The 27,712-nt window shown below is 44.4% G+C and overlaps 1 protein-coding gene across 10 annotated transcripts in view; it reads right to left on the bottom strand.

The window, feature by feature from the left end:
* Positions 1-27,712, bottom strand: part of CILK1 (ciliogenesis associated kinase 1) — a 208,325-nt gene that overhangs the window by 46,092 nt on the left and 134,521 nt on the right. For 8 of the 10 annotated variants that reach the window (XR_004538821.1, XR_004538822.1, XM_033938283.1 and 5 more), the window contains one exon: positions 23,920-24,048. The exons of the other annotated variants lie outside the window; for them this stretch is intronic. Coding sequence is in view for 6 of the 8 variants with exons in the window: in XM_033938283.1 (XP_033794174.1) it covers positions 23,920-24,048 (129 nt within the window). In the remaining 2 variants the exon portion in view is untranslated. The remainder of the gene's footprint in view (positions 1-23,919; positions 24,049-27,712) is intronic. 10 annotated transcript variants of the gene reach the window in all.

The following is a 27,712-nucleotide window of genomic DNA, read 5'->3' as shown; positions in this document are numbered from 1 at the left end:
TGGTCCTGCATATCTTCTAACACTATACCACCCACACTGGGGAAAGAGGTGTATTTAACCACTTGCGTCATCACAGAATCCACCCTTGACTGATCCAAAAGTTGCTGACTGAAAAATGAATGCTAGAGGATACCAGCATGATATAGCTCTAGCAATTTTCAGTGCACCCTCCAGAGAGTCAAACTGCTCAGAACACACATATCTGGGTGCCAGGGGAAGGTAGCAGACTGCAAGCACACACCACAAAGCCAAAAGAAGTGGATGGAGCCAGTTGAGTGACTAAAATGAACTCCTGCAAAAATTCAGAAATAAAGGTCTGGCAAGGTTGTAGACTCAAATAAGTGCAGGATCGTGAGAGTATTTCCAGGCTCCAAAAATCCACAGAGGGATCCACAGATCCAGCACTGTGTCCCTGCTCTCCTGCTCCAGGAAGCGCTGAACCTGCAAATAAGGGGTCAGCAAGCAAGTCATCTGCATCAGGAAGGGTTCGCTTGGGGGGTGAGATAGGAGGGTCAGCGGGAGTTCGGCTGGGAGGGGGGAGAAGTGATCTGCCTCGGTTCTCCAAGGCCTGGCGCCATTACCTTCTTTGGGCAGCAGCAGCGTTTACAATTCGCTGCTGTTGTCAGCTGCAGGCCTTCTTCTGTGCCGGGTCCTGCCTACTTCCTCTTTTCATGAAGACAGGACCCGACAGAGAGGAAGGCCTGAAACCGGTGACAGCAGTGAATTGTGAATGCTGCTGCTGCCCAATGAAGTTCAGGACACCAGGTCTTGGGTGACAGAAGGAGGAAAGGGAGCAGAGGGGGAGAGAATTGGGGAGAGTGTTGCTGTACCCAACTGGAGGGAGAAGGAAGATGAGGGAGGGAATGAAAGGAGATGCCAGGGCTTGGAGGGAAGGAGGAAGGTATGCCAGACCAAGGGGAAAGGAAGGAGGTGATGGCAGAGCATGGAGGGAGAGGGCGAGATGGAAGAAAAGGAAAGGAGAGAGATGCCAGGGAATCAGGGAAGGGATGATGCCAGACCGTGGGGTGGGAAGGAAATAAAGGAGAAGAGAGATGCCAGAGCATAGGGGAGGGAGTGGTGACAGAGAGAGAAAAACGGAGAGGTGACAGAGCTGATATCAATCATGTACAAAGGAGAGAAGGGGCACGGGATAGATAGAGCATAGAAAGAGGGAAGATGCCATATGGAAGAGAGAGAGAGAGGATGGACACTGGATGGAAAGAGCAGAGAGGGCAGTGAAGGGGCGAGATAGAGGGTGAACAGTAGATGGAAGGGGTAAAGAGAGGGAAACAGACACTGAATGGAAGTGAGGAGGGACAGCCACTGAATGGAAGTGTGAGGGACAGGGGGAGCAGACGCTGGAAAGAAGTGGGGAGGAGAAAGAAAAAAGGGCACATGCAGGATTAAGGGAAGAGGATAGAGTTAGTTACTGGAAGAGGTGAGGTTGACACAATGAAAGAGGGAAATTGAGGACTGAATAGTAAAAAAGAATTTAGACAGAGGCAGAAAATAAATTGAGAAGGAAGACCAGGGAATAACAGGAAGAAGGGAGCGGAGAGAGAGATACCAGAGCAGGGGGGAAGGAGAGGAGACAGATACCAGATCTGGGAGGAGGAAAAAAGGAGGGAGACAGATACTAGATCTGAGGGGAAAAAAGGAGGAGAGAGATATGCTAAAATCTGCTGGGAGGGAAGGAAGGAGGAAGGAAAGAAAGAGGCAGAGAAAGGGAGGGGTTGTAAGCACATTAGAAAGACTACAGAGAAAAAGGCTTGGACGAAAGGGGAAAGACAGGAGGCAGATGCAGGACTATGGGAGGTTCAAACAGAGGGGGAGAGAGAGGGACACCTGGAACAAAGGTAGAAAGGAGAACTGACACTGAATCTGGGGAGGGTAACAGAGGGAAAAGAGAGAGAGACCTGGATCCAAAGGAGATGGGGTTGGATTGTGAAAGAAATGTTGAATGCAAAAGAAAGAAAGATTGGATGCACAGTCAGAAGGAAGTGCAACCAGAGACTCATGAAATCACCAGACAACAAAGGTAGGAAAAATTATTTTATTATCAATTTAGTGATCAAAATGTGTCTGTTTTGAGAATTTATATCTGCTGTCTATATTTTGCACTATATTTGTCTATTTTTCTATAGTTACTGAGGTGACATTGCATATTTTAAAGTAATCTGCCTTGACATCTTTGAAAAAACCCCTGAAACTCGTAAATGATAATTAACATTTTATCTGCGTACAGCAGGGGTGTCCAATGTCGGTCCTCGAGGGCCGCAATCCAGTCGGGTTTTCAGGATTTCCCCAATGAATATGCATTGAAAGCAGTGCATGCACATAGATCTCATGCATATTCATTGGGGAAATCCTGAAAACCCAACTGGATTGCGGCCCCCGAGGACCGACATTTAACACCCCTGGCGTACAGTGTGCTTTGTGGGTTTTTAAAAATATTTTATGTTTATCATTATGTATTAATAAGATATTGTGTGTACATGAAAATGAATGGAAGAAATTGGTGGGCGGGGCTGAATATTAATATATGTCCCATTTTAATGAAAAAAATAAATGGTCACATTATATATAACCCATTCATAAGAGCTATACCAGTCTACCAAGCGCTACAGAAATTACAGTTAGTGGAAGACGCTCATTTGCGGATTATGGAGAGTACTGCATAGAGTTCCATAGTGTTGATGAAATAGAATTGATTTCAGTAGTTTGGGGAAGGAGAAGTAGGACCTACATTTGAGAAAATTATCTTTCTATTTATTTGCTTTGAGTTTAGCCTCCCATCTGTTTATTCCAACACAAGCTGCATCACCCATCTTATTCCCATCTAATATCTGCATTTGACCCCCCCTCGGCTATAAGATAAGCTTTAATATAGTGTCATATCTATGCTATTTGAATAATCTGAATTGTGCTTATTAATGCTTCATTAGTAGTACGTCTCCCTTTTAATATATGTATTATATATCTCTCATTTGAATTTCATTGTTTATATTTTTGAATTGTTTCATGGTAGTCCTAATAAGTTCAATTTACTGACTTTGATTTTATCTTATATTTGGTCTTTTTACTACTGTTATGCTGTTAACAAAATTTTAAGTATTATGTTGAATTATACCTGCTGTATACCATCTTGGATGAATCTCTTCATAAAAGCAGTTAATAAATCCCAATAAATAAAAAAACAAACAAACAAACTCCATGTGGTACACAGGCACCTGGGCCACATCATCATGGCTGACTACAGGCATCAGAAGCACCAGAGCCTGGAGCAAAACGAGGTGCTCCATTAAATCCTGCAGGCATCTGAGCAGATGAGGGGAGGGGTGGTGAGAGTTATGTGAGCAGCTTGGGCAGCAGCTGTGTGGACTATGTGCAGGACAATGTGGCTGCTATGGGGGCCAGCTGCTCAGGATCCACCCCGCACCTTCCAGCTCCAGCACTGCAGTACCTGCAAAGCAGCATCCCTTGCCAAATAGCCCCAAGTGGAGGGTGATGAGGCTCTTTTGAACCTGGGCGTGGCAGCCTATTAAAAATGGACAGATATGTGGTGGAATGGGCAAGCATGAAAAATAAAATAGCCATTATATTTTCCTTCCATTGCTCTGGATTTAATAGTCAAGGTTTGATTTATAAGATAAAGGACCTATCCAAGGGCAGAGGAGGGGTTATAAATGGCTATATAAAATTACAATTGGAGAAGCCAGAACACAAACCAGATAAGACAAATATGGGATAAAATATTGACCTAAATATGTGTTTTGTGCTGAGGTCACTGGAAACAGGAGTAGGCCTTCTCTCAGGTCACTAGAATTAATATATAAGCTCTGTTGAAGACCAGAGAAGATACACACAGGCTGTAGCTTAGTTTTATGAAGTTCCATTGTTTCAATGTGTGCCCAGTCTGGTCTCCAAAGATCTGTGTAGCAGGTAAGATTTGGCTTTTGACCTGGTTGCTATAGAGATGGACTTTTCTTCTTACCACAGAGATTACATTGCAGGGGAGGGGGTTCCCTCTCCTTTTTGCAGGATAAAGTTAGAAATTCTAATTGGAGGGGGGCGCTAGTGAGCACCGCACGAGATGGCTGCCTAACCACGTTGCTCCGGCGCGAATCTAACTACGAATCGAAATCAACATTTTCTATCGGGTTCCTTTTCTTCCCCTTTAGAGTATTTTGTGCAGGGGAATAATGGCAGCGGCGAAAGCTGGAAAGAAAAGAAGCATTGAGCCACCATCGCCTTCAAAAAATTCATCTAAACTTGATGAGGACGCTGCGTCGTCCATCTTGGAAGAATTACGTGCACTGCGGGTCTTGATGAGCGATATGAAAGGAGATCTGGACGAAATTAAAACGGAATTTCAATCATTTAAAACTGAGCTCACTGATCTAAACCAACGAATGGACACGGTTGAAAACCAATCTGCCGTGCATACTGAGAACATCAAAATGCTGCAGCGCCAATCCAAGCGCATTTTACAACTTGAAGCTGAAATGGCCGACAGCAACGACCGCGCGCGGCGTAATAATTTTCGGGTCCTTGGCCTACCTGAGGCGCGGGAGGGTCGGGACCTTATCAAATTCATGGAAACAACCTTACCAAAAATTCTGGATCTGAATTTCTCCCTCGCGTTTGAAATAGAACGCGCTCACCGGATACCCACTCACCAGCCACCAGATCCTGGCAGATATCCCAGACCAGTCATCGTCAAGCTGCTCAGATATCCACAAGTCATGGCCATAATGCAGCAGGCACGTCTGAAAGCACCAGTAAAGTTTGAGGGTCACACTTTACTATTTGTGCCAGATTTATGCAAACAAACAGCAAAGGCTAGAAAATTACTATTGGAATATAGACCCAAACTTAAGCAGCTGGGAGCAAGGTTCGGTATGCTGTATCCTGCAAAGCTACGGGTCACCTATAATAATTGTACAAAGGACTTTACTGTGCCAAATGAACTTGCTGACTACCTTGAAAAGATTTCTCCCAGCAGAATTGATGCCACATGATAAGTATTATATGTAATACTGCACATAACATTCTGTTTTTCCTTACAGCTCTGTTCGTCCCATTAAAAGGAAGGATTCCCCTGCTGTATTGCTGAACTGTTAATCTCAACATCTTCATTGAATATTATATATGTTGATACCTGTCATTCAGCAAAGCGCTGTAGAGCTCTGTTTGGGTCCTCTCGTTGGGCTACCTAACCCTTGTTCCACTACCTTATTGTGTTATGTTGTTCTTGTTGATATCTACTTTAATCTGCGTACTGCAATATACACTCATGCTGCATTTTTCAAATGTTTCAATTCTTCCAGGTGTACTGTCTTTACATCTTTATGTAATGAGTTATGACTGTGATGCTTATATTCATTACTATGGATATTATAGTTCTCTGATCTTGTTCTTGTTCCATCTAATATACTAATATGCCATTACACTGTGTTACTTTGAATGTAAAGGGTTTAAATAATCCTATCAAAAGATCCAAAATATGGAACTATCTCTCTAAATCCAATATTGACATACTATTATTACAGGAGACTCATCTAGATGATATACATTCGAAATCTCTCTCCTTCCCTTGGGCACATCCAGCAATTTTTTCACCAGCAGTTCTTAAGAAAAATGGAGTACTTTTGTTTATTCGCAAAACACCGGACATAACTATCCTCAGTCAATTGGCAGACTTGCAAGGACGCTGGTCTCAGGTACTATTAGACATAGCTGGGTGTAAGATTCTTCTATTGAATATATATGGTCCTAATTTAGATGACATACTATTCTTCTCGGACTTAGCAGATATACTTAATAGCCACAGAGATTGTCACTTCCTTATAGGGGGCGACTTTAACGTCATACAAGATTTGATTAAAGATAGGAAATCTGACACTGCTTATAAAAAATCCAAAAATTGGCACATGTTACAGGATATTATATCTCAATTTCATTTGGTAGATCCATGGAGAATAACCCATATGGATAACTCTGAATTTACCTTCTACTCTTGCCCTCATAACTCTTACTCCCGTATAGACTATTTTTTGATTAGTCAATCTCTAGTAAAATATGTTGATGCATCTGATATTAAAGAAATTAGTATATCCGATCATGCTGCGGTGCACTTGGACTTTCACACCTTTTGCAAGCCTGTCCCTTACAAACAGTGGAGATTCAACACCACTTTAACTCAAGATGTGGATTTCAAATCTTATATATCTAAATCAATAGATGAATATTTTACACACAACTTATCTTCTACTTGCACTTGGCCTGTAATATGGGACGCCTTTAAAGCTTTTATTAGGGGAGCTATTATATCCTTTGCTGCCCATAAAAAAAAGTCCTCCCTGCTTGAAATAAACAACTTAGAGAATGAAATCAAACAACTGGAACAGGTTCATGCATCCTGTACTTCTGATACGAGTGTTCTCTCTAGACTTAGAGCATTGAGATACTCTTACAATCGCATGCTCAGTACAACTGCAGCTACACAATTGTTTGCTCAACATGCTAAATATTATTCTGAAACCAACAAATGTGGTCACGGGCTAGCTAATTATCTTAAGGGTAGAGTGGACAAAACCAATATTGCTAGTATTCACTCTGAGAAGGGAGAGTTAACCACTGATCCCACACAAATCTTAGATCAATTCAAGAACTTTTATGACAAACTGTACTCTGCTGAAGCGTCCTCGCTCCCAGATATAAACAGATACTTAGAAACGTTGCCTCATAACACTCTCATTGCTGAGAGCGCACACCAATTGGATGCTGCTCTGGATGCTGATGAATTAGAACTGGCTATTCATTCCATGGCTAAGTCTAAGGCTCCAGGACCTGATGGTCTACCAATCGAGTTTTATCTTTGCTTTCAAGAACAGCTCATACCACATATCCTATCTTTGTTCACCTACCTGGTCAATACCGGCGACGTCTCTGGCACATTTACTGAAGCCAACATTATTGTGTTGCTGAAACCTAACAAGGACTCCAGTCAAGTTCAAAACTACAGACCCCTTTCACTCATCAATACCGACGCCAAAATTTTCGCTAAAGTACTGGCTCTGAGGTTGCAACCTTTATTGCCTCAGTTAATTGGACCTGAACAGAACGGATTTATGTCAGGCAGAATGTCCTGTGATAACACACGTACCTTCACAAACATCATATCCAGAGCGGAATCTACTTCAGTACCCATAGTAGCAATGAGTTTGGACGCTGAGAAGGCCTTTGATAGGATAGAATGGCCTTTTTTGTTTGCTACTTTGAAATGGTTTGGCATTCCTGACTATTTTACAAATCTGATCTCTGTATTGTACTCCGCTCTTTCTACCAAAATCTACATCAATGGTCTATTGTCTTCTAGCTTCCATCCAACCAGGGGGACTCGACAGGGCTGCCCTTTATCCCCACTACTATTCAACATTGCTTTGGAACCCTTTCTTATAGCTCTCCGACATAATCCAGATATCAAGGGTCTTCAATTCGACTCCCATGAAATTAAGATCTCCGCATATGCGGATGACGTCCTGCTCTATGCCACTTCTGACTCTATTCCTCACATATTGAATACCATCACAGCATACTCGAAGGTTTCCGGATATAAGCTCAATCACTCAAAGACTGAAATCATGGCATTAAATGCTCCGGAACTACATGAAAACGTCAACAAGATGGGACTACGATGGGCAGGTCGCAAACTAAAATACTTGGGGATATACTTTGGCCCTACCCTGGAAGAAACTGTTGAGCTCAACACTGACTACATATTATCTTCTGTCACCACTTTAACAAATAAATGGTCTCCGCTTAGACTTTCTTGGTGGGGTAGACTGGAGACTATTAAAATGATGATCACACCTGTCATTAACTATGTACTCAGTATGCTGCCAATCTACTTGAAAAAGTCTTCTTATAAAAAAATTGAGGCTATACTTGTACAATTTCTATGGAATAAGACCACCCCTCGAATAAGCTTACAAAAACTAAAAAGAGAAAAATCTGAAGGTGGAGTCCGCTTCCCCAGTTTTTATGAATACCATACTTCATTTCTGCTCCGCCAGGGCTCTTATTGGCTTCATAATATCCCTTCGAACCCTCACCCAGTGTGGACTGACCTTGAAAAAACATATGTGGACAATCACGACCTACAATGTTTTACTTTCACATGCTCTACAAATACTACTAATTCCCTTGATTTACTCAGCTCAACTAAAACTGCACTGCGTGATCTTGATTCTCTGATGGATATCACTTGGAATGATTCCGCATTGGTATATATATGGAACAACCCGAAAATTCTTATACAAAAGAAGATGATAGATTGGTCGTTGTGGAAAACCACAGGTATATGGTTTATAAGTCAACTTTTTGACTCTGCAGGATGGATCCCCTTCAATCTCCTTTCAAGTACATATGGTCTTCCTTCCTCACATCTTTACCGTTGGATGCAACTATGCCATGCTATCAAGGATCACTATAACATCAAATCTCCTGCATCTGATAAACCCTCTATCCTGACACTTAGTGAATTTGTCATGTCTAAGGCTAAGGGTCAATCTGCCCTTTGGTACAAAACACTGTTATCTTATAAATTTACCTCAAAATTAGGAGTACTCGATCTATGGTCCACTGATACTGCTATACACCAAGACCTCAGTACGTGGCAAAAGATTTGGATTGAATCGTTGAACACGCTGCATTCCTCCTCCTTTACACAGACCATGTTTTTTCTACTCCACCGAGCATTTTGGACCCCTTATAAATTGTCCAAGCTCCCCAACAATAGCAATAATCGTTGTTGGTCTTGCTCTTCGACAGTTGGCACTTTAGATCATATGATCTTTCATTGTGTTTTTATTCGCTCCTTTTGGGAACAAATATGGAAGACCATCTCAGAAATATTTGACATTACTGAAAACATATCACTTGCTATTGTTATTTATGGCTCTCATGGTCTGATTTCACCTCTCGATGTCTCATCTGCTAAACTACTAAAATGTCTTTTAATCATTGCTCTAAAGTTAATCTTAACTAATTGGAAAAACGCTGACAATCTTAATTATAACTTATGGTGGCACAATGTATGCCTAATTATGAGATATGAGAGGTGCTTTGCTGAAAAACATGGCTATTTACATCTACATGAAAAGAGATGGGCTCCTGTTACGTCCTATTGTACTCTGTACTGATTGCTTCATTTTTCTTTTTGAACTTCACTGTACATCTTACTGTGTGCCCTTATGTTTACTCTATGATTACTCTCTATTGCAGTCATACTTCATTTTTTCACAGCTTACACATTTCAGGTGTTATGATATTGCAGTATCGAGAAATTTATTTCTGACTTATGCAGATTGTTGTTGATTGTGTTCTTGTTATCTATGATATCTAGGTACTTGATTTTATTGTACTATATTTATATAAATTCAATAAAAATATTGAACATAAAGAAATTCTAATTGGATATACAAAATGCATATATGATGAATTAAATTTTTAGTAAACTAACAACATAGAGACTTTCATATTTAAGGGTTCAGATTGAAATATAATTACCACTAAAAATTGTACTGGAGGATGCATATAAGAAAATGTAGGGTTTGTGGGAGTGGATTGGCCACTCCCCTTTTTCTTTCACTGAGACACAGGATTTTCAGTGCATGCTCTTAAATGACTCAGTAACATGGGAGTAGTAGTTTGACTTTTAAGGAGAAATGATTTACAGCTGTGTGTATGGATACTTTTTCTTCTGTAAGTATATTATATTGTAATACTTTTTCCTGGTTTCTTCTGTACCTTTTCTTTATTAGATAAGCTAGTATTAAAATCTAACTATTCAGGAGGGGTTCCCAATCAGTATAGTCTGGAATTCTTATGCTTTCAGGAGGATTTCTTGGGACACCAGGCCGCACAGTGGTATAAATTGATATCTGGATTTATGAATAAAAAACCAAAGACTGGTCTTAGAGACATTTGGAGCATTGAGATTAAGCATCAAATTTCTGCATCTCAATAGCCACGAATTTGGTCTTGGAGAATGAGATGTACAGTATCTGCATCTATGAGACAAACTTGGTTCTTTTTGTTACATAGAACATTTTGGACCCCAGTTAGATTATAAAAGTTGGATAGCTCTAAGTCTAATAGATGCTGGCATTGTAATCTGGAAGCAGGGACTCTAGATCATTTATTATATTTTTGTCCCTGCATCATGGCTTTTGGAAATCAATTTAGCCTCAAATTAATTGTTTATTAGAAAACCATGTAGCCCTATCATATGATACAATCCTATTTGGGACGTCAATGAGAATAAAAAGTCAAATTTCATCAAATAATAATAAACTTTTATTAATAATGACAGGAGTTGCCATTCAACATATCACCAGAAATTGGAAAAAATTACACAAGACTTAATTATACTTTCTGGTGGAATTTGTTGTGCCATATATACAAAATGGAAAGAATAATTGCCATACAAAAAGGGAATTATAATAATTTTTAAAAGATTTGGGGGCCATTGACAACTTATTGTAATGATTAGATGCAATTTTACATTGAAAGTATAACTATAATTATGGGAGGGTGTGGTATATAGTTATAATATAGGTTGAATCAATATCTATGAATATAGCACATATATGTTATTTTTTTGATTGCAATATTTGTGAAAATGGTGGGTGGGGGAGGTAGATAATTTATATGTATTTAAGATGACAATAGAAAGAATTTCAAGTGATGTGTATGATTCAATTGATGTAATATTGTGTACTTGATGAAAGATGAAAAATGAATAAAGAATTGGGAAAAAAAATGTAACATTTAAGAATTCTTGTGTGAGGGGGAAAGACACTCCCCCAATATGCATACAAGCGCCTTATATGGTATCAAGTATTCATGACCAATTATATGCAGGCAGTAAAATGTCATCATGTATTAGGCATATTTAAGTGAACCTAGCAGAACAGAATTTTGAGGGCGTTAAGTCAGGGAAGTTGCATTTGAACTCTCTGATTTGTTCCTCCATTGTACAAATGAATGCCTTGAAACAGGACTGTTTGTAAACTTTGGGAAAAAAAAAATTTTATGGGAAATATTTGTACAATTATCATCATTTCAGTGCACCTATGAGCAGGGTAGAGTCAAAACTCTGCTCAAGGAGTCACCGAATCTGGGACCAGTGCCATGCCAGCCATCGACAGGAGCCATAAGATGACCTCATTTCAGCAAGGCAGCCCACTCTACAATAGACGTTGGCCCCTGCAGTGACAGCAGCATAGGACAGGATGGGGATGCAGACAGTGGTTCTGAGGCTGCCTCCTCAGCTTCTGCAGCAACTCGGGGGGGAGGGAGGAGAGGGAAATCACTGAGAGGACATGGGAGAGAGAAGACCTGAGACAAGGGCAGGGGGAGGAAGTAGGTAGGTCTCAGATGTTGGTCTCTGATGGGGAGTAAAAGCAGGGTATGTGCCTGGGGTATCAGGGGGAGGGGGGAATGGGTGTGTCCTGGTGAAGGGGTGGTGGTGGGAGTGGCTTTTATGAGAGGTGTAGTGCACCAATAAACTTATTTTCTTACCTTTGCATGAAGTTTGTCTGTATGAGGTATCCCCTGGCACAGCCCCCCTGCTGGTACGCATCCTGGTCAGCTCTGTGGTGGGGGCTCCTCATCCTCAGCATCCTCCTGCTGTTGGCACTGTGGGAGGTCTGGCAGGGACTGCCTTTGGCGTTGAGCCATATTGTGCAGCATGCCAAAAATGTTTGCGCCACTTTCTGTAGTTTATAGAGGAGCTCGCACCCCCCCCCCCTCCCATCCGAATGGTCTAAACAGTGAAATCTGTTCTTTAGCTGACTAAAGATGCACTCAATGATGGCTCTGGTGCTTCTGTGTCAGCATTTCCTCCTCTGCACCATTTTATGGGTGTATGATGGAGATCATGAACCAGGTTTGCCTGTTACCTGTGGAGGGAAGCAGAGAGGGAGCAATTGGGGGGAGGGAGGGTTATTAGTTCTGGTTAACCTGGAGAGGGGGAAGGTTTGGGCAAGCTGGTAGGGGGAGGGGAGTGTTGGGGGATAGTGGGAAGGAGAGGGGTGTAGGGTAGGCATTGTCAGCGTGCTGCTTACTTAGTAGCCAGATGCTGGTGATCTCCCCCTAGGTCTTTCTGGTGTGGATGCTGGAGTGCCGTAGGATATAGGTATTGTTTGTGGATCTTGGGTATATGGCATACAGGTCCACTATCTCCCCCTAGGCATCACACACAACCCGCATACTCATTGAATGGTATGCCTTTCTGGTTTTGTAGGTAGCCTTGTCTGCCCGGAGGAGTCTTCATTTGATGTGCGTGCTGTTAATAATGCCAATGTTTATCTTTATTCAGTGCTTGATATACCGTTGTTTCTGTGCAGCAGGTCACAGTGGTTAACACAACATAGACAATGGCTGAGGGGGAAACGGGCTATGGTGTAGAATTCACCCACAGTGTTCTCTAGGGCCTGAGGGGTGCTGGGAAAGGTGATGTAGTCCTGAGTGCAGGTGAGGAAGTCTTGCAGGAACTGCGCTGGGCAGCTGGAGATGGCCAGCTGGTTGAGTCCTGTGTTGGCTGCTAGGACAGACTGGAAGCTCCCGGTGCCTTGGAATGCGAGGGAAGCGATGACTTTGAGGTGGATGGGGATAAAGTTATTCCTGTGGGTGCATGTCTGTAAGAGGAGTTTGAGCTGCTCGCAGAGATTACATAGAAACATAGAATATGACGACAGAAAAGGGCCACGGCCCATCTAGTCTGCCCACACTAATGGCCCCACCCCCTAACTACCTCCATGAAGAGATCCCACATGCCAATCCCATCTTTTCTTAAAATCTGGCACGCTGCTGGCCTCAATTACCTGTTGTGGAAGATTATTCCAGCGATCAACTACCCTTTCGGTGAAGAAATATTTTCTGGTGTCGCCATGAAATTTCCCACCCTTGATTTTCAACGGATGCCCTTTTGTTGCCGTGGGTCCTTTAAGGAAAAAGAGATCCTCTTCCACCTCGATACGGCCTGTGACATATTTGAACGTCTCCCCTCTCTCTCTGCGTTCCTCGAGTGAGTACAGCTGCAACTTACCCAGTCGTTCCTCATACGGGAGATCCTTGAGACCTGAGACCATCCTGGTGGCCATTCGCTGAACCGACTCAACTCTCCGCACATCTTTTTGATAATGCGGCCTCCAGAATTGTTCACAGTATTCCCGATGGGGGTCTCACCATGGATCTGTACAACGGCATTATGACCTCGGGCTTACGGCTGACGAAACTTCTACGGATACAGCCCATGATTTGTCTAGCCCTGGATGAAGCTTTCTCCACTTGATTGGCAGTCTTCATGTCTTCGCTAATGATCACCTCCAAGTCACGTTCTGCTACAGTCCTTGCTAGGATCTCACCATTTAGGGTGTAAGTCCTGCATGGATTTTTGCCGCCAAGGTGCATGACCTTGCATTTTTTGGCATTGAAATTTAGTTGCCAAGTCTTTGACCAATGCTCCAGCAAAAGTAGGTCCTGCGTCATACTGTCGGGCATTGAGCTTTTGTTGGGCACTATGCTTTCATCTGTTGTGCGGTTGCCTACTATGTTGCATAGTTTGGCGTCATCGGCGAATAATGTAATTTTACCTCGAAGCCCCTCAGCCAAGTCTCTTACTAAGATGTTAAATAGGATCAGGCCCAAGACTGAGCCCTGCGGCACTCCGCTGATCACCTCCGTCATATCGGAGAGGGTACCGTTTACCACTACCCTCTAAAGTCTACCTCTAAGCCAGTCCCTAACCCATGCGGTTAATGTTTCACCCAGTCCCATCGAACCCATCTTGCTCAATAACCTGCGGTGTGGGACACTATCAAACGCTTTGCTGAAGTCCAATTACACGACGTCCAGGGACTCCCCTATATCCAGCTTTCTTGTTACCCAGTCAAAGAAGCTGATCAGATTCGATTGGCAGGACCTTCCCTTCGTAAAACCATGTTGATGGGGATCTCGTAGATTCTCCTCATTCAGGATCATATCCAATTGGCGTTTGATTAGTGTTTCCATAAGTTTACTCACTATCGATGTGAGACTCACCGGTCTATAATTCTCAGCCTCTGTCCTGCATCCCTTTTTGTGGAGTGGAATGACGTTAGCCATTTTCCAATCCAACGGGACTCTTCCTGTACTTAAGGAAAAATTGAAGAGCGCGGATAACGGTTCTGCCAGGACGTCACTCAACTCCCTGAGTAGTTTGTCCGGTCCCATAGCTTTGTTCACCTTGAGTCTTGATAGCTCCTCGTAGACACTGCTGGGCATAAACTCGAAATTTCAAAATGGGTCTTTGCAGTATCTCTATGAACTTCTGATCAGCGAGGTCAAGGAAGCATGTATGGGCCCTAAAGATCCTCATGTAGAGATATCTTCTGCAGGGCCCTCCTTGACTTCTCTCTCTTGCCTCCATGAAAGTTCCCACTGCCACCAGTGCACTTAGGTCTTCTATCACAGACCACCACTGTGTGTGTGTCCCAAACACAGTACTCCCTTCCCTAGACAGATGACAGTCAGGCAATCACTGTCCCAGATGCACCTAGCAACAGCAGTCCTCATTCAGGCAGCCCATCCTCTCAGACGCTGCAGTCAGATACAGGTGAGACAATCGGCACACGGGATACAGAGAGACAGACAACACAGCAAGGTGAGTAAGTGGGAGTGGAACGGGGGGTGAAAGGCAAGTAGCAGGTAAGAAGGATAGGGGAGTGGGGTGGCTGGGGTATGGCAGGAAATGGTGTGGGATGAGAGAGGATTCAGTCTGAAGGAGCAGGGCAGATAGAAACATAGAAGATGATGGCAGAAAAGGGCTACAGCCCATCAAGTCTGCCCACTCTGCTTACCCACCCCCTGTCTATGCCCTAATGACCCAATTTCCTTATCTTGACCCTGGTAGGGATCCCACATGGGTATCCCATTTATTCTTAAAGTCTGGCACGCTGTCTGCCTCGATCACCTGCACTGGAAGCTTGTTCCAATGATCAACCACTCTCTCTGTGAAGAAATACTTTCTGGTGTCGCCATGAAATTTTCTGCCCCTGAGTTTGAGCGGGTGCCCTCTTGTGGCCGAGGGTCCCTTGAGAAAGAAAATATCATCTTCCACTTCGACACATCCCGTGAGGTACTTAAATGTTTCAATCATGTCTCCCCTCTCCCTACATTCCTCGAGAGTGTAGAGCTGCAATTTGTTCAGTCTCTCTTCGTACGAGAGACCCTTGAGCCCCGAGATCATCCTGGTGGCCGTCCGCTGAACCGATTCAATTCTGCGCATATCTTTACTGTAATGTGGCCTCCAGAATTGCACATAGTACGCCAGATGAGGTCTCACCATGGCCCTGTACAACGGCATCATGACTTCAGGCTTTCGGCTGACGAAACTTCTATTGATACAACCCAATATCTGCCTTGCCTTAGATGAAGCCTTCTCCACTTGATACAGTGTAAGGTTGAGACAGGGACACATACAAACAAGCAATCAGCACACAGCAACTGTGCAGTGATTCAGACAAATGATCACTTCTAGCTCTCCACTTTCCAACACAACCAAATTGCTAGTGGGTCAAAAGACAAATTGTTTCACACCTTATTCGCTTTTAAAACAGGACTAACTCTGAGCGTGATTTGAAACACCCAGACAAATCCTTTTTGGTTATCAATTATGGTGCAAAGACATTCATCTGCTAACACTGCCCAATTCACATCTACATTATGCCCATGAAACATCCACTTTTCAGAAATGTTTTGCTAGGCATCCAACGCTGCAGAACACATTAAAAAAAAAAGAATCGATTATACGCTTTGGACATTTTGGCCCTGATTCTGCAAAGTGCATCCTGATTTTAGGCAGCTGTAGGTGTCCTACAGCTGTCTAATCAGTCAATCGGGATGCACGTTTAAAAAAAAAAAAAAAAAATGCTATTGAAGGTGCCTCCGGGAGCCTAGAGAGGCCCGCAAGACCGCCTAAGCTCGCTTAAGGGCCTTAGGCAAATCTAGGCGGTCCTATGTGTCTCCCTAGTAGAGGAAGAGACACTTGCAATGTAGGCCAGCAAAATGCAGGCCTACATTGTAAGTAGACGCGGCCGCTATACCTATCGTGGCAAAGTATCTCCCTGCTGCGATAAATATAGCGGCTGCCTGTCCGATCACCGGCAGGAGGGTGCCCTACCCCTCCTGCCAGAAGGCCACCCCCCCTCCGCCCATCCCCACTAAGCCTAAGGCTTGATTGGCCCAGGCTTCTGCTTGTGTCCTTTTATGAAATAAACAAGTTGGTTTTAATCAGTGATCTTCAGTGGAGTGTTCATTGTCCATTCCCACTTCCTTTTGTACTGCAAAATTTCAACTTGGATATCCCTGTAACTGTCCTTTTGTTAGAAAGTACTAGGTGTGAAAGTACTACAATTTTTCCTTGAGGGTAAATGTGTAACTAGTGCAGAAAACCCATTCTCTTCATTATCTAGAAATTATTCCTACTTGTGTTTTAGAAAATAACTTAAATCGATATGTTCTGCAGAGGTTTCCCAAAAGGGAATTTTATATTGGTCCTATACTGCTTCGTAATAGCACAACTGAAGGATTCCAGCATGCACCAGCCCTTAAATCAGTGATATCACTGGAACAGTTCAGAATATACCTCCATCTGCTGGTTGGGAAGGGATACAACCTGCTGGTATGGACTGGTCTATAACAGTGTTTTTCAACCTTTTTACACCCGTGGACCGGAAGAAATAAAATAATTATTTTGTGGACCAGCAAACTACTAGGACTAAAATTTAAAAACCCTGTTTCTGCCCCATCTCCGCGAGCTCGATCACCTCAGTAACTATAGAAAAATAGACAAATATAGTGCAAAATATAAACAGCAGATATAAATTCTTAAAACTGACACGTTTTGATCACTAAATTGAAAATAAAATCATTTTTCCTACCTTTGCGGTCTGATGATTTCATGAGTCTCTGGTTGCGTTTCCTTCTGTCTGTGTATCCTTTCTTTCATTTCTTTCTTTCTGCAAGAAGATGTGCGTCCAATTTTCCCTTAAATCCTAGAATGGTGGTTTCTTTCTGCACTAAGGCCCAAGAATTGTCCCTTTCTATTCCCTCCCTCTTTCCTTCCTATGTCCTTAGTGACCCCCGGTGCCTCCTTCCCATGTCCTTAGTGCCTTCAGTGCCTCTTTCCCATGTCCTTAGTGACCCCCGGTGCCTCCTTCCCATGTCCTTAGTGCCTTCAGTGCCTCTTTCCCATGTCTTTAGTGCCCCCAGTGCATCCTTCCCATGTCTTTAGTGCCCCCAGTGCATCCTTCCCATGTTCCTCTCACTGCCTTCCACACTTTGTCCCACCCCCACCCCCGAAGCCAGCCTGCCTGTCTACCTCTCTCCCTCCCTCCCTGGCCAAAGCCAGCCTGCTTGCCTGCCTACCACTTTCCCTCCAGGTGCCGCCAAAAAAAAAAAAAAAAAGCCTCCCTCCTCCTTTTCCTCTGCTCTTACTGCCCTGCCGCTGCTGCTAAAGCCGACAGGAAGTCTTCTTTCCGATGTCAATTCTGACGTCGGAGAGGACGTTCTGGGCCAGCCAGGCAGCGATAGGCTGGCACAGTTCCTTCCCCAAGTCTTTCATTTTGGTTAGTTTCCCATGGAGTTCTGGTTCCTTGTTTTTAGTTTGCAGAATGTACAGGCAACATTACTGGAAAGGGCAAGGAGGGGTTTCTCCAGAATATTTCTTTGTTTCTATTCTAGGAATTCTACTTATCCTATATAATAAAATGCTAGCTGCGCATGCGCACTCAGACCTGCGTGATCTGTAATCCCTGATCCGTGATCTGTAGGTCCGTGGCCAGAGTGCGTATGCGACGGCTAGACAAAGCGGGAGAAACAGACTCGAGCGCTGTGGCCGACTCAGGATGGGAGGATGCGCCGCAGCAAAGTGCTGCACAGGTACTGGAGGGGGAGAGACATATCGCTTCTGCACATACCGGCACAAACCTCCCTCCAGCGTTGGCAGCCGCAGCACGTTAAACAGGCTGCTTCGCGACTTTCTCCTGCAGTTGAGTCCCTCTGCCGCGTCACTAATGATGTCATCAATGACGCGACAGAGATACTCAACGGCAGAAGAAAGCCGCGAAGCAACCTGTTTAGCGTGCTGCGGCTGCCAACGCTGGAGGGAGGTTTGATATTAAAGTCATCTTGCTGGGAGGGTCGCAGAGTCAGCGGGGGTTGGGCTGGGAGGGGAGAGAAGCGTCTGCCTCGGGTGCTTCAGGCAGCAGCAGCTTTACAAGAACATAAGAACATAAGAACTGCCATCTCCGGATCAGACCTTTGGTCCATCAAGTCCGGCGATCCGCGCACGCGGAGGCCCTGCCAGGTGTACCCTGGCGTAATTTATAGTCCATCATATCTTTATATGCCTCTCTTAAGGAGATATGCATCTAGTTTGCTCTTGAAGCCTAGGACGGTCGATTCCGCAATAATCTCCTCTGGGAGGGCATTCCAGGCGTCAACCACTCTCTGAGTGAAGCAGAACTTCCTGACATTAGTCCTGAACCTGTCCCCCCTTAGCTTCATTTCATGTCCTCTAGTCCGTGTCAAATTGGACAATGTAAATAATCTTCTCTGCTCTATTTTGTCGATTCCTTTCAGTATTTTGAAGGTCTCGATCATATCCCCACGCAGTCTCCTTTTCTCTAGGGAGAACAATCCTAGTGTTATAAGTCTATCCTCGTATTCCAGTTTCTCCATACCCTTCACCAGTTTTGTTGCTCGTCTCTGCACCCTCTCCAGCAGTTTTATATCCTTCTTTAGGTAGGGAGACCAATGTTGGACGCAGTATTCCAAGTGTGGTCTGACCATTGCCCTATAAAGCGGCATTATAACTTTCTCCGATCTACTCGAGATTCCTTTCTTTATCATGCCCAACATTCTATTTGCCTTCTTTGCCGCTGCCGCGCATTGTGCCGACGGCTTCAGGGTCCTATCTATCAGTACACCCAGGTCCTTTTCTTGTTCACTCTTCCCCAGAGTTGCACCTGACATTGTATACTCGTATTCCTTATTCTTATTGCCTAAATGCATTACCTTGCATTTCTCCACATTGAACTTCATCTGCCATTTCTCCGCCCATGTTTCTAACCGACACAAGTCGCTCTGGAGTTCCTCTCTATCCTCCTGCGATCTGATTGCCCGGCATAGTTTTGTATCATCTGCAAACTTGATGATCTCACTGGTTGTTCCTTCCTCCAGGTCATTGATATAAATATTAAAAAGGATCGGCCCAAGTACCGAGCCCTGTGGTACACCACTAGTCACTTTCTCCCAGTCGGAGAACTTCCCATTTATGCCCACTCTCTGCTTTCGGTTTTCCAGCCATTTGCCTATCCACCTTTGTATATCCCCCTCTATGCCATGGCTTTGTAGTTTCCTGAGAAGTCTTTCATGTGGAACTTTGTCGAACGCTTTCTGGAAGTCCAAGTATATTATGTCCACCGGCTTCCCACTATCAATTTGCTCGTTCACAGTCTCAAAAAATTGGAGTAAATTCGTCAAACATGATTTCCCTTTCCTGAATCCATGTTGACTGGGTTTCATCAAGTCGTGTGCGTCCAAGTGCCAGACTATGCTATCCTTGATCAGTGCTTCAACCATCTTGCCGGGGACAGACGTAAGACTCACAGGCCTATAGTTGCCCGGTTCCCCTCTCGATCCTTTTTTAAAAATTGGCGTGACGTTCGCTATCCTCCAGTCGTCCGGTATCTGTCCAGTTCTGATTGTCAGGTTTGCAAGTTTTTGCAATAACTCTCCGATTTCAACCTTCAATTCCTTTAAGACTCTCGGGTGAATTCCATCCGGTCCAGGGGATTTGTCACTTTTAAGTTTGTCGATCTGATAGTATATCTGGTCTAAGTCCACTTCAACTGTGGTGAGGCTGTCTTCTATTTCTCCTGCAAACACTTTCTCCGCTTCAGGTATTGTTGAGGTGTCCTCCTTCGTAAAGACGGACGCAAAGAAGGAATTTAGTTTGTCTGCGATTTGTTTATCTTCCTTGATGTACCCTTTTCTTCCCTGGTCGTCCAGGGGTCCCACTGCCTCTTTTGCAGGTTTTTTCCCTTTCACGTATCTAAAGAAGGGCTTGAAGTTTTTGGCCTCCTGGGCTATTTTTTCCTCATACTCCTGTTTGGCATCCCTCACCGCCTTGTGACATTTCTTCTGATCATCTTTATGTTTGTTCCAGGCTTCGGTTGTCTTTATGCATTTCCATTTTTTGAAAGAGTCCTTCTTTTCTTTTATGGCTTCCTTCACCTGTATGGTAAGCCATGCCGGTTCTCTTTTGCTCTTTGTTCTCCGATCTTTGGAAATCCTCGGAATGTAGAGATCTTGTGCTTCTGTGATAGTATTTTTCAGTAGGGACCATGCCTGATCTACCGTTTCAAGTTTGTCCACCATCTTCTCGAGTCGTTTTTCTACCATGGCTCTCATGCGATCGTATTTACCCTTTTTAAAGTTTAAGGTGGTGGTTAAGGTTTTGGCATGTTTCCCTTTCCCGATGTCAAGTTTAAAGTTGATTACATTGTGATCACTCGTTCCCAGTGGAACCACGACTTCCACTTCTGTTATCGGTCCCGTGAGGCCATTTAGGACCAAATCCAAGGTGGCGTTGCCTCTTGTCGGCTCTTTTACCATTTGTTCCAGGAAGCAATCCCCTAGCACCTCCAGGAACTTGGCCTCCTTGCCGCAGTTGGAGGTTGCTAGTTTCCAGTCTATCCCTGGGAAATTGAAGTCTCCCAATATAATTACATTTCCTGTCTTGCATTCTTGTTTGATTTCCTCCATCATTTCTGAGTCAGTTTCCTCCGCCTGTCCTGGGGGACGATAGTAAAGGCCAATTTTCGTATCTGCGCCATATTGACCAGGAATTTTGATCCAGAGTGACTCAAGCTTCTCTTTCATTTCTGTTGTAACCATTTCAACAGAATCTATTCCCTCCTTAACATATAGAGCAATACCTCCACCTTTCTGCCCTACTCGATCTCTTCTATACAGTTTGTATCCTTGTAGTACTGTGTCCCATTTGTTTTCTTCATTCCACCATGTTTCTGTTATGCCAATGATATCCAATATGTCATGTCTTGCTATTGTCTCTAGTTCCCCCATTTTGTTACCTAGACTTCTAGCATTCGTATACATACATCTAAGTTCCCTTCGTGTTATCTTTTTGGACCTTCTACTCTTGGCCGTCCCTATAGTTTCAATTACGGTATCCTTTACTGCTCCTGTGTTATCACCCTTGTTTGCTGTGTGGTCGTCCCCTCCTGTGTCTGAGTTGTCCCTTCCTGCTTTTTCTCCCTTATTGGCTGTGAGGTCGTCTTCTCTTGTGTAGGAGTAGTAGTCCTTGGCTTCTTCGTCGGGGCATCCCGCTATCCGTGCCATCGACCGGTGGTCGACTGTCGGCTTTCCCCTATCTTTCAGTTTAAAGCCTTCTCGATTGCCTTCTTCATGTTGCCTGCCAAAACTCTTGCTCCTTCCTTGTTGAGGTGTAGTCCGTCCCTTCTGTAGTACTTGCTTTTTCCCCAGAACGCCGTCCAGTTGCACACGAAGTCGAAGCCTTCTTCTTCGCACCATCGTCTCATCCAGGCGTTGATTACTTGCAATTCCCCTTGTCTCTTTCCATCTGCTCTTGGTACTGGGAGGATCTCAGAGAAGGCCACCTTCACCTCCCTGATCTTCAGTTGTCTTCCGAGTGAGCGGAGCTGGCCCTTCAGCTCTTCCCTGTCATACTTCCGCCCGCTCACATCATTTGTTCCCACGTGGATAAGCACAGCGGTGTCCTCTCCCCCTGCGCCATCTATGATCCTGGAGATCCTGTTGGTCACATCCTTCACTCTTGCTCCAGGCAGACAGGTGACAACTCTGTCCTCTCTTCCTCCTGCGGTGTGGCTGTCCACATGTCGTATAATGGAGTCGCCTACGATCATCCCCATCTTCTTTATTCGGGAGTTCCTTGGGGGGCGTAGGTCCACGTCCTTGGAGTAGGGCCAGTCTTCTTCCTCCAATGATACTCTTGAAATTGTTTCCTGTTCTTTGGGTGGGGGGATGTCTTCCTGTGCTCTCACTATTCCTCCTGGTGTGCGGTTGTCTCCTACCTCGTCTTCGGTTTCTTCTGTGTTTGCATGGGTGTCTTCTCTCCTCACATGGGTTTCCTGAGTACAGTTTTCCAGCCCTGGGATCTCTACATGGTGCTGATGAGCTTCCTCTATGAACATTTCTAGTTCCTTGACCTCGTCGTTTGGGCTGTACTCCACTAGAATCTTCTCCTGTGCTCGGATTCTGTCTTCGAGTTCCATCACTGTTCCTTCCAATAGTCTTACCTGACATTTCAAGCTATCCATCTCCATGCATCGATTGCAAATGTATGCCTGGATCCCCGAAGGGAGGTAGTCATACATATTGCAGCCGATACAGAAGACCGGAAAGCTCACCTTCTGACTTCCTTGGGCTTCCATTTCTTGCTTCCCTCGTGTGTGCTTGTGTCCCTTGCCTGCTGCTTCCTTATGTTGCTTGCCTTGCTCTCACTTTTGTGTGTGCTGTCTCCGCTCTACCTCACCTTGATTGTATGTGTGGGTTTATTCCCTTGGCGTCTGTCTCTTCCTTACCTTCTGTGTTTGTCGCTTCCTTACCGTTCAGTCCTCCTCGGTGTTCTTGATAGTAGATACTCGTCCCTTGCAAGGCCCTTCGCAAAGGCGCTCTCGCTAAGGCGAGCGCCTTTACCGCTCGCCTTCGCTGCGCGCCGAACGGCTGGGCGCCGTTGGCTCCTCCCCTTTTAAGGGGGAGCTTCGGATCGGTGCCTGGCTGACGTCAGAGGGGTGGGCGGAGCTAGCTCTCGCCTCTGCCCCTCACTCTCGCCTGCCCTGCTTCTCCGATTCCTTCCTTCTACCTTCTTTTCTCCTCTCTCAGCTCCTCTTCGCCTGCCTCCCGACTTGCTTCTGCCTGCCCTGCTAACTGGGCTCTGGTGTTATCGCGCCGTTGGCTCCTCCCCTTTTAAGGGGGAGCTTCGGATCGGTGCCTGGCTGACGTCAGAGGGGTGGGCGGAGCTAGCTCTCGCCTCTGCCCCTCACTCTCGCCTGCCCTGCTTCTCCGATTCCTTCCTTCTACCTTCTTTTCTCCTCTCTCAGCTCCTCTTCGCCTGCCTCCCGACTTGCTTCTGCCTGCCCTGCTAACTGGGCTCTGGTGTTATCGCGCCGTTGGCTCCTCCCCTTTTAAGGGGGAGCTTCGGATCGGTGCCTGGCTGACGTCAGAGGGGTGGGCGGAGCTAGCTCTCGTCTCTGCCCCTCACTCTCGCCTGCCCTGCTTCTCCGATTCCTTCCTTCTACCTTCTTTTCTCCTCTCTCAGCTCCTCTTCGCCTGCCTCCCGACTTGCTTCTGCCTGCCCTGCTAACTGGGCTGCTGTTGCTGGCTTCAGGCCTTCCTCTCTGGCCGGTCCTGCCTACTTCCTGTTTTCATGAAGACAGGACCGGCCAGAGAGAAAGACCTGAAGCCAGCAACAGCAATGAATTGTGAATGCTGCTGCTGACCAATGAAGTAGTTAAATGAGGAAAGGGAGCAGAGGGGGAGAGAATGGCTTGGAGGGAAGGAGGAAGGTATGCCAGACCAAGGCAAAAGGAAGGAGGAGATGGAGTGAGGCCATATGGGACAGAGAGAGAGGGGGCGGACACTGGATGGAAAGAGAAGAGAGGGCAGTGAATGGAAGGGGCAACATAGAGGTTGAACAGTATTCTAGCACCCGTTAATGTAACGGGCTTAATGACTAGTAAATACTAAGAGAATTTCTTGTCACCTTCAAAATACTAGCATATCAACTTCAATATTTCTCACCTGGATGCCTTTTGCCAACAACACCAACCACACCTAAAGGTTTTACAGGCAAGCTGGAATTTGGCCAGGGGTTGGATGTTGTAAAATCCTTGCTTGGATTGACCACTATTGTATTCTTGATGTTTACTCCTAATTAAAAAGAGAAAGACACACATGCTAGAGACCTATGCATGAAGAATGGAAATGTATGCTTATGATAATGATCCAGTGGTCAAGGTCAGTGCTCTGAGTTTGGGATACATATCCCACAGCTGACTTGGACAGACATTTGAACTCTCTCTCATCACTATATCTATTGTTGTTCCAGATTCCAGTTGTGTTGCCTCAAAAATCAGAAATTAAAATGCTCACATTCCAAGATTTTGTCTTGAACATCTTCTCCTTTCCCTTCAAACTGTGCAAGCTATGTATATTACATACCAGTTATAAAGTTTATTTGAAATATTCCTCTCAAATACCAAAATAGTGTTTTGTTTTTGCTTCTATGACAGTTTTATCAGCTAATAGTAAGAACAAACTGATTGAAGCTTAACACTAGGGGGATATTAAGTTTGTACAAACAGCAAAATAATGTCCAGAAAATATCCATGGGCTAACGACAGTACATAGAAAAATGAAGTCTGGAACACAGAGGTAAGGTGCCATTTTCTTCAGGGAAGGTCAATGGCTGAGAGTTACTAGTTCAGTTCTACTAGCATGAAAAATATGTTTCAGGCTACCATGACACCAGGAGATTTAAAATCACTAATTACTGAGCAGAACCTCAAGTAGCCTCACCATACTAAGGCAAATGTAATACCAATTTTGAAAAACATTCCTAGGGCTATCTGGAAAACTATACAGACTGAAAAGCCTAACATTATTGGTGGCAAAATGATGGAACCTTTAAGAACACTAGTACTGAGCATATAGACAGATACATATTCATGAAGATAGCCCAACATAGTTTTAGCAAAAGGAAGTCATATTTAACTAATCTACAGTAGAATCCTGATTAACTGGTACTCAAGCAACCAGCAGTCTCACCCAATCGGCAAAAAAATCACGGGGGGAAAAATTTGCCCCCAAAGCTGAAGAATCCTGAGCTGTGAACCGCCCTCCCTCCAGTCCCAAAGCAGCAGCAGCAGCAGTCCTGAGCCACAAACCCCCTCTCCATCCCTCTTTCCAGCTCCAAAGTAGCAACAGTGATCCTGAGCTGCGAACCCTCCTCCTTCTCTTCGATGGCTGGTCACCACATGCCTCATTGGTTTCTCAGTTCTTCAAGCGCTGATAAAATAAATTCTGCAAGCTGTCCAACTCTGCAGGGTGGAGGGGAGATGGATGGATGCTGGACTCATAAGTGTGTGGGGGGGGAGAGAAAGTGACTCAGAAAGAAGGGAGGAACAGGTGGTGGAACTACAAGTGGGGGTGGGGGGATGACAGAGAGAGGAAGAGAGCAAGATGGGAAGGGAAACTACAATTATCTGGCATCCACCAATCCCAATGGGTGCCTGATAACTTAGAGTTTACTGTATTATAAATTTTTGAAAGAATAAACATTTAATATGGATGAAAGAGAACCAATTGGTAGAGTGTACAATATTCAAAAGGTATTAATCACTCATGAAAGACTTCTGAGGAGATTAAAAATATTATAACAAATACCATCCAGCCTATCTAGATGGCCCATCTCACTCTACGTCTCAAGAGGAACTTAATGTGTTCTAAAAATCCAGGTATTGTATAGTATACCAATTGGTTTCACATGACTTAAATGGAGTGTATTTTATATGGCTCTGAAGTGAATAACTGGATTAGCAACTAGCTGAGTAGGGGGCAACAAAGGGATGGGTCAGTCCTTGGTCTGGTTCAACAATATTGTTGAAGGGAATTGGATGGTTTAGATAACATGAGGAGATGTCTAAAAGCTTGATGAATGGTTTAGAGCAGGGCAACTCAAATGGCAGACTGCGGTCCACACTCCAGAATGCAGAGCCTTGCTGTGTGGACCACCAGGGTGCAGCGCTCCAGCTCCCTCTCCTCGCATCACTGCAGAGCTCCCTTCTCCCTCCAATAATACACCAGACTCCACAGCGGGTCATGGCAGAAAGCATGCTAAAAGCTGCCTCTCTGGCTAGAGGAGCTTTTTCTCTGCTGCACTTGCCCACAGGAAATTGCATCAGGGGAGGCAGATGGGCATAATAAAAGGCTACGCCAGCAAAAGATAGGCTGCTTTCAGCACCCTCTCTGACGTGATCTGCTGTAGCATATGGAGGAATGGCAGCATACACTATGAAAGAACAAAGAAACATGTTCATGGAACAACCTTTAAGTGGAAATGGAATATAAACTTAAGGAAGAGGCACAGATAATCTAGAAAAGTGATGATAAAGCCTGAAATCCTCACAAGGTGGCAGACTAAATGGGCCTTGTGGTCCTTATCCCTGTTTCTGTGTATTGTTACATTAGAATATTACACTGCTTAATCTGCTAAATCAATCAAAATAATAGTTGTGTAGGTTAGAGACACTGTCATTTATATGCTCAGATCTACATACTTTCACAAGGTTTGCCTGCAATTTCTCATAATTATTTGCATTTTAACTAATCTGAATAACAAAAAAAATCTGTAGAAAGTATTTTTTCACATAGCACATAATTAAAAGCTGTGGAGATTGTTGGAGGATGTGGTTAAGTTGACTAATATAGGAGGGTTCAAAAGAGGTTTCAACAAATTTGTAGAGAAAATGTTTATAAAATTATTAGTCAAGAAGACTTTGAAGGACTATCGCTTATCCCTACAAATTAGCTATGTAACAGGATCTATTTTGGGTATGTGCCAGGCACTTATGATCCAGACCAGTAGGGAAAAGAGGGGAGCTGCATAAATATCAGACTTAGGTGGCCATGTGGGAACAGGAAGGGAGATATGTCAGATCCAAGCTCAGGGGAGATAGATGCTGAATTGGCCAGGAGATGGGGTGTCAGATGCTGAACTGGCTGATAGGGGGAGCGGAAAAAAGGTAGAGAGAGACTGGAACCAGGGGAGAGGGGTACAGACAGTGGAACCAAGAAGCATAAAGGGCTGGTGTTAGACATTCAGGGGGTCCTAAATCTTTTCTACAATGGGGTGGGGGAGACAAGGACAGGAAGGGAAAAATGCTGCATCCAGGATTGGAGGATAAAGAGATGCTGAATTGGCCGGGGACAGGAGAGGTGAAATGCTGGAGCTAGGGGGTGGGGGCAGAGAAAAAATAGGGAGAGACTAGACTAGGGGAGAGAAAGGTACAGATGCTGGAGCTAACAGAGGGAGGGAGAAAAAGATGCTAGACTACAGATGGGGGGGGGTGCAGGAGGAAGAGGAGAGAGAAACTGGACATTGGGAAGGTCAGGAACACAGAAGAGCTGCTGGCCCTGGAGAGTACAAAAGAGACAGGGTCACAGAGGACAAACACCAGACACAAGAAGATGAATAGGGGCACAGAGGGGAGACACTAGAAACAGTGGATAGAGACACACAGAAAAGATGAATTCTGGATACAAAAAAAGAAGGAATGTCAAAAGAATAGGAGCCCTGAAGAGAGTTAAGAAAAAAGCAAAGGAAAGTAGAAGAGAGACACTGAGAGATGACATTTCTCTGGGTAAGTAAACATTATCTTGCTCTATGCTTTGATAATTGTGGAATAAAATATAAATTGTAGGTTCCTTTATACTCTTAAAGACAGTTTAAATTTTAAAAGAGAAAAATCTTTACTAGCTAGTTTCCTTTTTTCCCCATAGTTTTAAACTTAAGTTTCCATCTCTAGAAGAAAAT

This window comes from Geotrypetes seraphini, chromosome 3 (assembly GCF_902459505.1).
Source record: "Geotrypetes seraphini chromosome 3, aGeoSer1.1, whole genome shotgun sequence".
Classification (NCBI taxonomy): domain Eukaryota; kingdom Metazoa; phylum Chordata; class Amphibia; order Gymnophiona; family Dermophiidae; genus Geotrypetes; species Geotrypetes seraphini.
The sequence above is the reverse complement of the archived record's forward strand: the minus strand, read 5'-3'. Positions and strand labels throughout refer to the sequence as shown.